Raw genomic sequence first — 14,618 nt, forward strand, 5'->3', positions numbered from 1 at the left:
ATACTGAAAAGTTAGCAACTTTTCTTATAGGATCTTACAGGATGTGGGACGCTTCTCCCCTCCCGGCCCAAGACGACACTTCCAGCTATTCAGCCACGACCTTTACTCAGAAAGGTATTCCTGCTGGTTCTGGTGCTAATTCCAGTCACTGCTATCGCACTTTAAATCAGACTGACAATTATCTATTGGGATGCTCCATAGTGTGATCACTACTCCCGCTTTCCAGTTCTTCTCTAGCTTGTAATAGGTATCTCTTCCTCACTGGTGTGTTCTCCGTTCTATAGATAACGTTCTGCAACTAGTGCTTCCGAAGAAAATCTTTCATTCATAAACTCTTTAAGAAATCATTCTTGTTATCGTTGAAATTTGAGAATGAGCCTTATTATAGCGCAGGTTTCAGAAAAGTAGATTTGTCCTCTTATTTCACATTGAGGGGGAGATTTAGCAAAGCTTGGAGAGAGATAAAGTGCAAACCAATCAGCTTCTACCTGTCATTTTATGGTCTGTGTCAGTTGGGAACTGATTGGTTGGTACTTTGGCTTCAGTATGATTGACGGGATGCCAGCAGTCACAATACCAATGCCGGCATCCTGGTCATTGAAATCCCGACAGGGGTGAGGTAGGTATGTCCACCCCGTCCCCTACTCCCTAACACTAACCCTCCCTTCCCGCAGCCTAACCCTAACCTCCCCCCTTATTGCCTAATCCTAACCTCAATGTGGTGGTGGCTAAACATAACCCCCCTCCCCGAAACTTTACTCTAACACCCCTTCCCCTGGTGGCACCTAAACCTAACTCCCCCCACCACGGCCTTAACACTCGCACTATACTTACAGTTGGGATTCCGGCGCCGCTCTCCTGGCCCTGTCGGGATTCCGGCATCGCCATTCTGACTAGTGTCGGGATTCTGGCGTCGGTATTCCGGCTGCTGGGAACCAAACAGCCACCATCTTAACCGCATCCCGGTACTTTATCTCTCTCAACATTAACACTCTCCAAGCTTTGATACATCTCCCCCTGAATATCCACAATTTATAGTGGCCAAATCAATTTCAAAGGGCCATTTACAACTTTTCAGCCATCAATCACAATGCATACTGTATGTCTAGCTACAAAGGGAAACGTTGTTTAAATAAGGGATAATGATATATGCGGTAAGCTAGTCAAATCCCCACACTGCTCTCCACTCAGCCGACAGTGTACTGTCCCTAATGGCTGAAATCAAAGATACTGGACTGAGGTAAGGAAATGGCCCATCGAACTTGTATTTATCAATGTGCCATTGCCTCATTATTACCATTTGCTGCTAATTTTCCCTAAAATAGGAGATTCTACCATCCTGTATTATATAAGTAGCAATAATATTTATTAGTAATCACATTTTCCTGTAGGGCACATCCTTACCACAAGTAAAGCTGTGCCCGTGACAGGAGGATGGGCAGGAGGGGTATAGTCTGTCCAACAGAGAGGTGCAGTGGGGGCTTCTGCCTGTCTGCCTGTCTGCCTGTCTGCTTGTCGCTGTCAATGTGAGTCTTAATGCAAGTCCGTGTAGCAGTCAGTGTGAGTCTTCATCAGTGTTCATCTGTCTGTTAAATAATGTTTGTTTTTTAATCCAAACTTACGTATACAGAGGGACTTAACTATTGAGCATTTATACATGACTGCTTAGTTAAAACAAATTCACCTTCTCTCCTGTTCAGCCAGGAGAAGGACCACATTGTAGTGAATCCAATGGGGGTCATTCCGAGATGATTGCTCGCTAGCAGTTTTTAGCAGCCGTGCAAACACATAGTCACTGCCCACGGGGGAGTGTATTTTCACTTTGCAGGAGTGCGAACGCCTGTGCAGCAGAGCGCCTGCAAACGCATTTTGTGCAAAACAAGACCAGCCTTGTAGTTACTTATCGTGTGCGATGATTGCTGCGACGAGTGACACGGTAATGATGTCAGATACCCGCCCGGCCATGCCTGCGGTGCATACGCATGTACAGATTAGCCATTTTTTTCACGGCAGCTAGCGATCAACTCGGAATGACCCCCAATATTCTCAACAGCCCATGTGAGCAGCAGCCTATCCCTGCTCCAGAACCACAGTATACCCGTGGTAAGGGCTGGTACACATGAGGAAGGCTGGCACTGTAGAGACTCAGATTTATAAGAACACAACAGCTTCATTTCCATACAATGACACATAATCCCTGATCATGGATCAATTTCAAAAAGTGATTTTGAGGCATTAGTTATCCTAGTCTACTACTTTTTTGATTGGCTAAACTCTGCATAATCTACTATTAACTAGTCGCACATGATGGTTAATGGTCATGGTCACACATGGTGGTTAATGGTCATGGTCACACATGGTGGTTAATGGTCATGGTCACACATGGTGGTTAATGGTCATGGTCACACATGGTGGTTAATGTTCATGGTCACACATGGTGGTTAATGGTCATGGTCACACATGGTGGTTAATGGTCATGGTCACACATGGTGGTTAATGGTCATGGTCACACATGGTGGTTAATGGTCATGGTCACACATGGTGGTTAATGGTCATGGTCACACATGGTACCATTGCAACGGGAGATCCGGGTAACATTTTGAGATTAAAAATACTGTCAAAATGTTCCAAAATCTTCCATGGAAAATGACACCTGCCGTTTCTCCTTTTCCTCGCTCTCTTTCACCTCTGTCATTTGAAATGTTAACTAAATGAAAAGTCTATTTTCCTGTTCCTCTGGTCCAGCTGCAGTGTAATCATAAGACCTGTTCTGCACCTCCTAGCCATAATGTATTGAAATGCTTCTTTTTCCTTTTTTTCCCAGCCTCCACCCAATTACCATCCTACCAATTTCAATCCAATGTAACAGCCACAGAGACCACCAGTCAGCAAGAAAACAATCCATATAACATGAATGGTATGCTTTAATTGACTTCATTATGCTACAGTATGTGTCACACACAGTATTGTTACCGCCAGCACAAGATAAGTGGTCTTTTTTTTTTCTAATGTCTTGATTTACAAAGAGATCTTTTCAATGCATTGGAATTAAGACCACTTATTTACCATTGTCTACCATGCCTGTTGCCTCTACCACTGTACATTTCCCTCTTTTCATCTCTCCGTGTCTGTGAACCAGTTTTTTTTATAAACTCACATGGATGATAAAAGCAGCATCTGTGTCCCACTTCATAATCCATTCACAGAACAAAAGTCCTCACAATGTTTATCTGCCTGCTCAGTGAGTCAGCCTGCACATGCATAATGGCTGAATCGCATAGGTGCAGATGTATGAAACCTTTAACAGATATAAAGTGGGGAAGATGACAGGGGTGCAGAGAGGAAGGGGGGGGGGACAGGTACTAATTACTCACACCTGTTGGAGTGGGCCACGGCTGCTAAGGGGAACAGATATCCCCCTTTTGTAGTGCGTTGCGCCACTTAGCATCCATACACTATGTGTAATGTACGGCTGTTTTAATAGCAGTGCTTCATTAAACCCTATACTACAATATGTGATATAGGGGTCTAGGACTAGGTATTATGCCTCAGAGATACAGTAGAGAAAGTGGACAGGGTTAAAGTACCAACCACACAGCTCCTAACTGCTATGTTACAGGCTGCATTTGAAAAAGGACAGTAGTTGGTTGGTTGGTACGTTATCTCCGCCCACTTTATCTCTCTCCAAGGCAGTACATAGACTCCTATGTCACAAACATAGGAGCCTCTGGTCAACACCGCTATTGCCATTCTGCTATAACTAATTGCTTAGCAAACTGCTCGCTACACTTATTTCATGGTAGTGTGAAAGCTGTTGGTGCCTTATAAGATGTTATATACTGTACATGGGGCGGGATGTACTAAAGGAAAAAGCGGTTAAACACCCATTTTTGGGGGTTTTACCGCATTTTCAAATGTACTAAGACCCAACCGCCGGTTTTTCGCCGTCCAGGGTATCGCCATCTCTGGATGGCTGTACCCTATAGAAGCCTATAGGCTTCTTATCGCCAACCGCCGCCCCCGCCGCAGACCCCCCTCCCCCCGGCATACCTTCCTTCAGGCAGCCCTGGTCCCAGAAGGTAGTCTCCTCCTCCCCCTAGCAACGCAGCCGGAGGTCCTTCCGGCTGCAGGGGAGAGGAGGAGGCGCCGGGAGCAGCCTGCTGCTGCTTCCCAGTGTGGGAGGAGTCTGGAGAGCCGAGGGAGATGACAGAGACCCCCCGCAGACCACCTCACAGGTATCGCAGGGGGCCTCCATCACCGCATTGCGATATTGATTGCATATGTTAGTACATATGCGATCAACATCGCTGCGATGCACGGCGAGGGGCACGCGATGTATCTTAATACATCCCGCCCATGGTGTCATTTACTGCTGTGACCATGGTAAGAGAGTATGGGAGAGATATTATTTTTTAGATTATGTAGTATACGGGCAAATAAAAGCCATGTACCAACCAGCACATAAGGGCAACATTTTCTTAAACGTAAAAGCGAAGGATAGATCTGAGTTTGCCTAAATATTTACAATGGGTGCAGGCTTTGCTATGCACACGGGTAACTGGGTCTGGGTAGGGGGGGGGGGCACATCACACACCTATACATTATACTCACCTCTCTGGAGGCTGGCATCTGAGCTGCAGAAATCACTTGAAAAATGGAGCAACCTCCATTTTCCTGGAGAATTGCACATGCGCAGTGGAGAAACCACTGGGAACATGGTGTGGATGCCATGTTTCTGGAGACCTGCTCATGTGCAGTAAACTCTGGCACAGTGGTAGACTCTGCTCGCATAGAGGTAGAGGAGGGGGCACGCATAGAGATTGCACATGGCCTCCTCCTCTATTAAACCACCTCTGGTTTGACCCCTGACATTAAGGCTAACATAATTGACAAATAATGTCAGTGGCCATTGTGACCAAGGGGGAGGGGGAGGGGGGGGGATACATCAAAGATTGGAGAGAGATAATGTACCAACTAATCAGTTCCCGTTATTTTCCAAACACAGCCTGTAAAATGAGTTAGAAGGGGATTGGTTGGTACTTAACCTCTTTCCAAGCTTTGATAAATCTTGACTCCACACTGATTCTCTTCTCTGAATATATAATAATCACATTTGTTTTTTTATTTCCTTTTACTGTAACAAACAATTTTGTAATAACTCCCTGCAGTGTATCCGATGATGACGAGACACCAGCCAACAAAAGCCTTGCCACAAACATGGAAATCTTCAAAGCAAAGTCTGCTGGTGAGTTCTGTATATACAGGGATTAAACAGGGATGTTGTGTTTAGTATTATTTACATGAAGGGAAAAATCACCATGGAGTGCCTAAAATGGCTTCAGATAATCTGTTTTGTTTTAGCTGGAGCCGAGTCAACCTGTCCAAAATGTTATAACAACTGAAGCGTTCTAAAGTGTTTCCTGTGTGACAAAGAAGTGTTGTTACCCATTCACTGTTACTAAGGATGCCTCTGGGTTGGGGACTCCACACTCTTCTGGCTGAAATATGGGGCTTAATTCAGACCTAATCACTGTGCTGCTAATTTTGTTGTCCTGCGATCAGATAGTTGCCGCCCGAGAGGGAGTGTAAATTCGCCCCGTGCAAGTGTGCAATCGCATGTGTACGCCGTGTGAAAATATCCCTCAGTCAGCGGACAGCTGCAAATCCGTTTGCAGCTCACTCACCATCTAATGAGTTTTCCAGTGTGCGCAGCCCAGGACTTACTCCTACAGTGCAAAAAGAACAGGCTGATCGGATCCGGAGCTGACGTCACACACCCTCCCAGAAACCGCTTGGCCACGCCTGCGTTTTTCCTGACACTCCCAGAAAACGCCCAGTTACCACCCCTAAACGGCCTCTTCCTGTTAATCAGCATGCGAACGGCTGTGCGATCGAAATTTTATCACCAGCTTGTTGCTGTTTGGCGATGGCTGTTGTTGTTTGCCGACGCACGTGCGCATTGTGGTGCATACACATGCGCAGTCAATCGATAATCGCCCACTGTGCGAAAACGCACAGCGGCGGTCAGGTCTGAATCGGGCCCATACTTTCTAATATGCTCATGTGACACTAACAGAGTTTACTGAAGTAAAGTTGCTGCATAAAGTTACCTCACAGAACCTTCTCCAGATGGCATTTTGCAATAAGAAAGAGGACTTATATGGGTTTTGATGAAAAGGGAAAAGGTTTCTCCTTTCATTATTGCGAAAAGAAAATGTAGATGTGTCTCGCATCTATTTGTCTTTAAAGTAGCTTTCCCATAGTGCCAGCTATAGCCGCAAGAATTAAAGATATGTAATTATTGTTAATGACAAAAACAATGATTATCACAATGTCACCATATTGCTTATACTATAGCTAATTAGCTGACCCCAATAACTAATTCGATGTTATCAGTATCCATCTCAGATCATTGTGCCCACACCTCTCTCTCTCTAATTGCTGGTCCTATGGCCTCCAGCTGTCATCTCATTTTTGCCTGTGTATGATTAATATTCCAGCAAGTTACCATGACAACACTGTGAGATTGACATGCCCATCCATGTATAATACATTGCATGTGACAATTATATGAAATATGTCAAATTGGCTATATAAGCAACGTCAAGCCGTGAAATTCACTTTATGTAGAATATTTTGTTTTTGCCGGAATCAGCGGTGAACTTAATTTCACATTTTTGTAAATTTGCTTAAAAATGTAGATAAATTAAGATCTTTTTATAGGGTAGAGTGTTTAAATACAATTATTTCAAAATCTTTTTCCTTTAGGTGTTTTTTTTTTTTTTTGTAAAGAATAATTAGTGTGTTGTTTTATACGGTATTGCTATTTCTTCCTATATATCAGGCATAAAGAAGCAACATTTTGGTTTTATGGCCATTAGAGACTGTAAATCATTGAATTTGATATTGGTATTAACAGTGTTGGACTGGGGTATGAAGGGCCCACCGGGGAATGCAGTGGTAGGGGGCCATGTTTAGGGGTGTGGTCAGTCTCCATAGGGGGTGTGGCCAGCCATTACATTGGTTTGCCTAACCATTAGTGAGTGCATGGGATGGACCCCTTGACAAATATATAAATACTGCTAGTGCGTGCATGATAATGTACAAGATAAATATTGGCAATGCACTGTAGAGAATACATCATAGTCCTGTGCAGTATAAGGTAACATATGTATAATGTATAATTCAAGAACACAGTCTGGAACCTGATCACTAGCGGAGGCATTGGGGCCCACCGGTGGTTTCCCCTGTACCCCTGTGGGCCAGTCCATCCCTGGGTATTAAGCTGGGCATACACGGTCAAATAAAATGCCTGTCAGACCCGGCACCCAGCAGATATCATGGGCATACAGTGTGAGATATCTCACAGTATATGGCCACAATCTCTGAGTTCCTCCCCTGGGGAGGAGACTTTTTCCATTTCTCCGCTGTGAAGCACCCGGCAAAATTTACAACTGCTGGCTGTAGCAACACATACACGCAAACGCGCCCAATTTCCAACTTCAAAATATCGCATTGGACAGACACTCTGGATGATCCGGCATGTCTGACCAATCAGTATTTTTGGATATGTTGTGCGCATACACTGTACAATTATCTGGTGGATCGGGCACTTCATTGTATAGTGTATGCCAACCATCAATAACTCAAATTAGATTTAACCCATTGCCATTGCTTTCAGCTTATTTACCGTGTTCAATAAGTAGAAAAATAGAGTTTTATCAGATAAATTGAATACAATTTATATTACAAGATAAGTCCAGTTTGTGGAGTTTTTATTTTACTTAAAATGAGCAAAAGAGCCAAAAGAGTGTGTCTTATACCTAACCTACCTCTAATCATTGCAGTAAGATGTGGACTTAGCCTTTGATTTACAAACTGATCAATGAGTGTAAATGGGCGTAGCAGGCCAACGCATTCCACAGGATCGGCCATAGCATGATAATCTTTGATGGACTATGTTGCATCCCCTTTTATACTGCCAACCTAAGTCCATACCCACCCCTTTTACACCGCCAACCTGGGTCCAGCCCAAATCACAGAACATGGGTTTCAACTTCAAGCCAGTTCATGGTGGCTTGAAACCCCATTTACACTGCATGCTGGACTCAGGTTATTACCTGGGCTCCCCTCTCCCAGCGCATGGAGATGACATCATCTCTGAGCGCTGGTGAGCCAGCTTTCCATAGACTTGAAATTGGGACCCAGGTCAGATGACCTGGGTCACCCGTTTACACTGCTCTGTTACCCAGGTCTTTGCCAGGTCCAACTTTGCTCACTGTCTGGGATGAATTCCCGGGTCTCTGGACCCAGGTTATATTTCAGGAACCCTTTTATACTGAGCCATGAACCGGGAATCACCTGAGTTATTGCGGCAGCGGGTATTAGGTATAACACAAGCAAGCAATGCTCACACAAACAATGCCTACTGTTTCTTCTGCTTTAGAATACATAGAAGAATGAAAGTAACTAACATTTATGTTATGTTTCCCACAGACCCAACAGCGCCCTTTCTATGTGAATAAAGGAAATACCGCCAACAACGAATCCCCATAAATCGCTGGGACTATAGATGCCTAAAATGTTCTTCTTTTCTTACCAAAGCTATGGATGTGTGGGATATATGGGCAGACGTAGGGTGGGGAACGCTGCCTTATTCTTTCACTGCTATTGCAGTCAATGTGTTATAACTGGATTTGTCTGGGAGGAAAAAAACAAAACAGGTTTTATTCTAGCCAACGGCAATAACCACTCACTGGAATTCCTGGGTTGGTCGGGGCTGGAATGAAACTCATATCTATGTATCTCAACTTAACTCTTTACTGTGCCTTTGTAGAAAGTATTATGTTTTTATTTACAAAATATGACTATTATAATGTCTGAGGTCTAGGTTATGAAATACTTAACGATACAAATCCTCACCTGTCGCCCTGAACCATTGCCTACAGCACCGATAATCTTGATTTTTTTTTTCTGTTTTAAACATTTTCAGATAGTTCTGCATTGGATATGTGTTCACCTACGTACATGGCTTGAGACCACCTGAATTAGTTCAGAGATTATACTTTATATACCTTTCAATCGCCCTTATTTCACTTAATTCTTTCTGAGTACACCTCTAGCAATTTGCACAGCACCCCTTCAATTTGTCTGGTTTGAGCATTAAGCAGCAGTGTAAGCTCAGTGGGCAGCACCGTCTCCATTTTCACAGCTGCCTTCCAGTGTAATCTTCACAGCTCAGATATTCCCTTCTGCTTCCTTTCTATCCCAGGCTTTGTACCATTCTAAAAATCAATTTCAGCTAATGCAAGATTTATCTCCTGCATTCTTGAATGAAATAAACTTTAGTATTTTGCCTCGCTGCATGCCTCTATTCCTTTGGCTAATAGACAGCATGGTGCTGAACCACCTTCATTTTAGCCAATCTTTTCTGGGATTATGAATGGCAAGCTAGAATCGGTCAGCTCCGAAGTATTAATTTTTTATTACATTTTAGAGGCATATTAACGTCACGTCTTCTGAATCATTCCTTCATGGCATTTTCTGACTTAGACATAATACAGTAAAGGGCTCTTTGCCCCAATCAAATGCCTGCGGTCAGAAACTATTAGTGAAACAGGGAACCAGGCGACGTGTCTGGGCAGATATTGTCCCAGAATGCTCTGGTGTTCCTGTGCGTCATACTAAATGCACAAATATACAAAAGTTTTCTTTGTTAAGAGGCTTAGTCTGCTAAAATGCCCCATCATGAACCTAAAGGTATATGTAGGTATATACTTGGAACATCAGAACAGGCCAAACTGTCTCAGTGTCAACATTATCAACTTAGTAATTATCAATTTAGGAACTATGTCCCAGCCTGGGGCAGAGAGTCCAGAATGTCTGGTAAGAGGCTGACACCACAAAGAAAATCACATATGAATCCAGATCAAACGATCCCACTCTTGCACAATAACTGTGAATCAAAACACTGATTGTGGGAATAACAGAACCTTGCTTTTAGATTGATATTGCATTGATATGTTATTTATATACAGTAGATGCAGTGTTTGAGTGGTGTATTTATTTGTTAGTCTGTGAATCCATGTACAATGCTGTCCACTGAGCACTACTAATACTCATTAAGGGAAGAATACAATTTTACACTAAATGCAGAAGAACGGTAGAAAGAAACATAATATTCAGCAGTACCGTATCTGAATAGCTAAATCTGGTCTGTCTATCTTTCTTTCTATCTATCTATCTATCTATCTATCTATCTATCTATCTATCTATCTATCTATCTATCTATCGATCTATCTTATATATATATATATATATATATATACATATATGATATTCTATTTCTGCAATCAATAATGTACAGAGATATAAAAAAAAATGATGTACTCCCCATGTGCTTGGGGTAGTATTGACACTACTTTCTGGTCTTTAAAGCCACACCTACGTATAAGTACATGATCTCCCCTTCCTCCAGGACAATATAATCTACACTCATATTAAGAGTGTATGAATGCCACATGCCCCAGAATTCCTGCTTCCACAGACATTACACAAGTTATTCTAGAATTATTTTCTTTTTTTCTATTTAGCTCCTACATACTGTATCATTGGTCAAAATAATCAGATTTAAATAAAATGTAAATTATACTGTATATTGTTATTGGTACTAAGGGGCAAAAAAATATATATATACTTTTTTCTCTAAGTAAACTTTGTATTTTTTAAAAGCCAAAACAGAAATAGGTACAAAACCACATTAACCTACATATGTAAAATATAACAAAAAAGTTTCCGGAAAACTTAATTCTTATTACAGTTGTTAATGGCGAAACTTAATTTGTTCAGGTTACATGTTCCACTAATCTCTGTCATTAGAATACAGTTGTTTAATGTGTGTAATAAACAAGCCTTCAAATACTGCAATTTATTTAATTACAATAACTGTGTTTTTATTCTACGTAGAATTGTGTCTGGATGTTCGACCTCTTTTGTGTTACCATCTTTGGAAAGTTTTTAGTTACAGTCTTGATGGTACCAACAGTAAAATAAGGCTTAGAAAAGAATTAGTCTTAACTAATTAACGATAAACGTCATAAATATTGCAATATAATGTAATATGAGATAAATTGCAACTTTAAATTGTGTTTTACTGTACACGGAATTGCAAAAATATTTTCTTCTAAAGAAAATGTTGTCTAAACAATTTTCCTGAACATGTTTTGTGATAACTCCAATTTTGCAGTGTTGGTCTATTCAAATTAAAGTTCTATAGTAAATAAAGACAAATGTTGTGTGATTTGTTTTATTGTTCTGCAGCAGATAATGATTCACCTAAATAAATGTCACATATATTATAGCACATTGGTTCTGTACTTTGCTTAATATAATAGAAACGACACCAATAGTTTTCCTATAATACGCTAATTTGTATTAGAAATTGAAGGATAATATACTGTACTAGTTAGGAGTTAATCTTACTGATTTTGATCCATTTCTTGTTTTGGGTTCGGTATGAAATACCGCTCGTTGGGATGTTGGCGGTCACATGACTGATACCAGCATCCAGACATTGAAGATCCCAATGTCGGAGGGGGTAAGTGTTTTTATCCCCTCCCACCATCCCTAACCCTTCGGGGGTGGCGGCTAGGACTAACCCTCGGGGGGTGGCGGCTAGTGCTAAACCCCCATAGTGCCTAACCCTAACCTCCTCTAGTGCCTAACCCTAATCCCACCCAGCCCTAACCCTAACAGTTACCCCGATACTTACCTTTGGGTTGTCAGCTGTCGGTGTTCCGGTACCGGTCTCCCGAGTGGTGTCGGGATTCCGGTGTTGGTCATGTACATGACCACTGGCATCCCGTCCATTGGTATGCTAAATGCATCCCTTTGTTTCTGCTAGGGACCTTGTAAGAAATATCAGTACATATCTATAAAAAGATAAAGGAAAGGAATGCTCCTTTACTGGAGCATTCACCTTTTATAAGAAGTCTGCCATACAGTCTTCTGCACATATGCAGCGCCATCTTGGATCTGTGTCAGAGCGCCACAGGGGGACACGGACATGTTCCACTTAATTCCAAAGATCCTACAAGTATCCTGCTGGATCCTGCTTCCCAAGAGCTGTGTTGTTGTACCGCTACCCTCATACATCACCGGCTGATACTTGAGTGTATAACAGTGAGTACGGCTGTACGAACTACTTCTGCTACACTTCAAATAAGACAAGCACCTGGTTAAGTACTTCAGCTGTTTATTGTATCTAGTCTCCGCTTGTGTTGCTATTACAGCCTGCATCCCACCACCACTAATAGCACATACATACTGTACCAACATTATTAAGGACATACATGAAGCCAACATGAGGAGTGATACATGAGAAAATGTTAACCATGAAACGAATGACATAGGCCGTTCTATACTGTCAGTTAGCTGGACTTTGTATTTTCCTGCATATACATTTCCACTATGAGCTGCAAGCCCGATAAGGTCACGCAGAGCATTTTTACTAGAGGACATTCCAAAATCCAGAATGATGGCATGCTTAAGACACAATTGCAGAAAGCCCTTAAAGCCACAGCATACTTTCTTTTGGGTAAAAAATGAAGCAAATCAGGTTTTGTCATGTGCAAGATTAACTCTTAGGAGATACAATCACTGTATTCAAGGATTAAATACCTGCTTTTCTAAAGAGATGAAAGTTAGAACTGATTCTCCCAGGCAGTCATGAAACCAAAGACAAATTAAGTTATTGACTATTGATAGCTTGGAGCTGCAGGACTATGGGGGTCATTCCAACCTGATCGCACGCAGCAGTTTTTCGCAGTGCAGTGGTCAGGTCACTACTGCACATTCATATGCACTGCAATGCGCAGGCGCGTCGTACGGGTACAAAGCGGATCGGTGCTGTGCGATGGATTTAACAAAGAATCCATTTGCACAGCCGATCTCAAGGAGATTGACAGGAAGAGGGCGTTTGTGGGTGTCAACTGACCATTTTCTGGGAGTGTTTTGAAAAATGCAGGCATATCCTAGCGTTTGCAGGGTGGGTGTCTGACATCAATTCCGGGACCGGACAGGCTGAAGTGATCGCAAGGGCTAAGTAAGTTCTGAGCTAGGAAAAAACAATGGTTCCCTAATGCACACCGAGTGAAAAATATTACTACATAATAGTCAGATTATACGGAGATCTTGGTTGCGTATATCTGCAGATATAGGGTTAAGCCCCCAGGCCGATCGACAAGGCCTCTCCGTCACTGGGGGTCCCTAATACTAGGTATGGGTCCGGGGTGCAGGACCCCATCATGTCGGCACAGGCCGGCTACCCCAGGTCAGCACACAGGTGAGAATTAATAAGGGTTAATAGGAAGCACAGAAGTGCTATGTAAGTGGTGTGATTAAAATAATACAAAAATATATACAAAGTGATAGGGAAAATCATAAGTGTTAATAAAGTGTTAGGGTGTGCCGACCTGAAGCAGCCCAGCCACACCGACACAGGGGCCACCACACCCCACACCCACCCCATAAATAATTACAAATATGTCTGGGTTGAATTCACAGTGTAAGGCCACATGGTAATGGCTCCTACAGCATCTGAGAGCCAGCTCACCTGGAGATACCCCTAGCTTCTCCTATGGCAGTCTAGAGTCAGCAATCCCTCCTAATGCTGACCCTTCCATGCCTCTCAATACAATACAAAAAATGGTGAGCTGCTCAATCAGATAGTGATGTCACTCAGGTGCTAAAAGGGAGGGGTAATTCTGTGTAGGAAAAAACAATGGTTCCCTAATGCACACCGAGTGAAAAATATTACTACATAATAGTCAGATTATACGGAGATCTTGGTTGCGTATATCTGCAGATATAGGGTTAAGCCCCCAGGCCGATCGACAAGGCCTCTCCGTCACTGGGGGTCCCTAATACTAGGTATGGGTCCGGGGTGCAGGACCCCATCATGTCGGCACAGGCCGGCTACCCCAGGTCAGCACACAGGTGAGAATTAATAAGGGTTAATAGGAAGCACAGAAGTGCTATGTAAGTGGTGTGATTAAAATAATACAAAAATATATACAAAGTGATAGGGAAAATCATAAGTGTTAATAAAGTGTTAGGGTGTGCCGACCTGAAGCAGCCCAGCCACACCGACACAGGGGCCACCACACCCCACACCCACCCCATAAATAATTACAAATATGTCTGGGTTGAATTCCCAGTGTAAGGCCACATGGTAATGGCTCCTACAGCATCTGAGAGCCAGCTCACCTGGAGATACCCCTAGCTTCTCCTATGGCAGTCTAGAGTCAGCAATCCCTCCTAATGCTGACCCTTCCATGCCTCTCAATACAATACAAAAAATGGTGAGCTGCTCAATCAGATAGTGATGTCACTCAGGTGCTAAAAGGGAGGGGTAATTCTGTGTAGGAAAAAACAATGGTTCCCTAATGCACACCGAGTGAAAAATATTACTACATAATAGTCAGATTATACGGAGATCTTGGTTGCGTATATCTGCAGATATAGGGTTAAGCCCCCAGGCCGATCGACAAGGCCTCTCCGTCACTGGGGGTCCCTAATACTAGGTATGGGTCCGGGGTGCAGGACCCCATCATGTCGGC

At 42.9% G+C, this 14,618-nt stretch overlaps 1 protein-coding gene across 2 annotated transcripts in view; it reads left to right on the forward strand.

Annotated features, from left to right (window-relative positions):
* Positions 1–11,260, forward strand: part of TRIM29 (tripartite motif containing 29) — a 103,049-nt gene extending 91,789 nt beyond the window's left edge. Inside the window, exons 7-10 of one of the 2 annotated variants that reach the window (XM_063943508.1) lie at positions 31–114; positions 2,825–2,917; positions 5,169–5,245; positions 8,497–11,259. In XM_063943508.1, the coding sequence (XP_063799578.1) occupies positions 31–114; positions 2,825–2,917; positions 5,169–5,245; positions 8,497–8,556 (314 nt within the window). In that variant the 3' untranslated portion in view covers positions 8,557–11,259. Of the gene's footprint in view, positions 1–30; positions 115–2,824; positions 2,918–5,168; positions 5,246–8,496 lie in introns of both variants that reach the window. The other variant, XM_063943509.1, reaches the window with a different exon arrangement.
* The last annotated feature ends 3,358 nt before the right edge of the window (positions 11,261–14,618 follow it).

This window comes from Pseudophryne corroboree, chromosome 10 (assembly GCF_028390025.1).
Source record: "Pseudophryne corroboree isolate aPseCor3 chromosome 10, aPseCor3.hap2, whole genome shotgun sequence".
NCBI lineage: Eukaryota > Metazoa > Chordata > Amphibia > Anura > Myobatrachidae > Pseudophryne > Pseudophryne corroboree.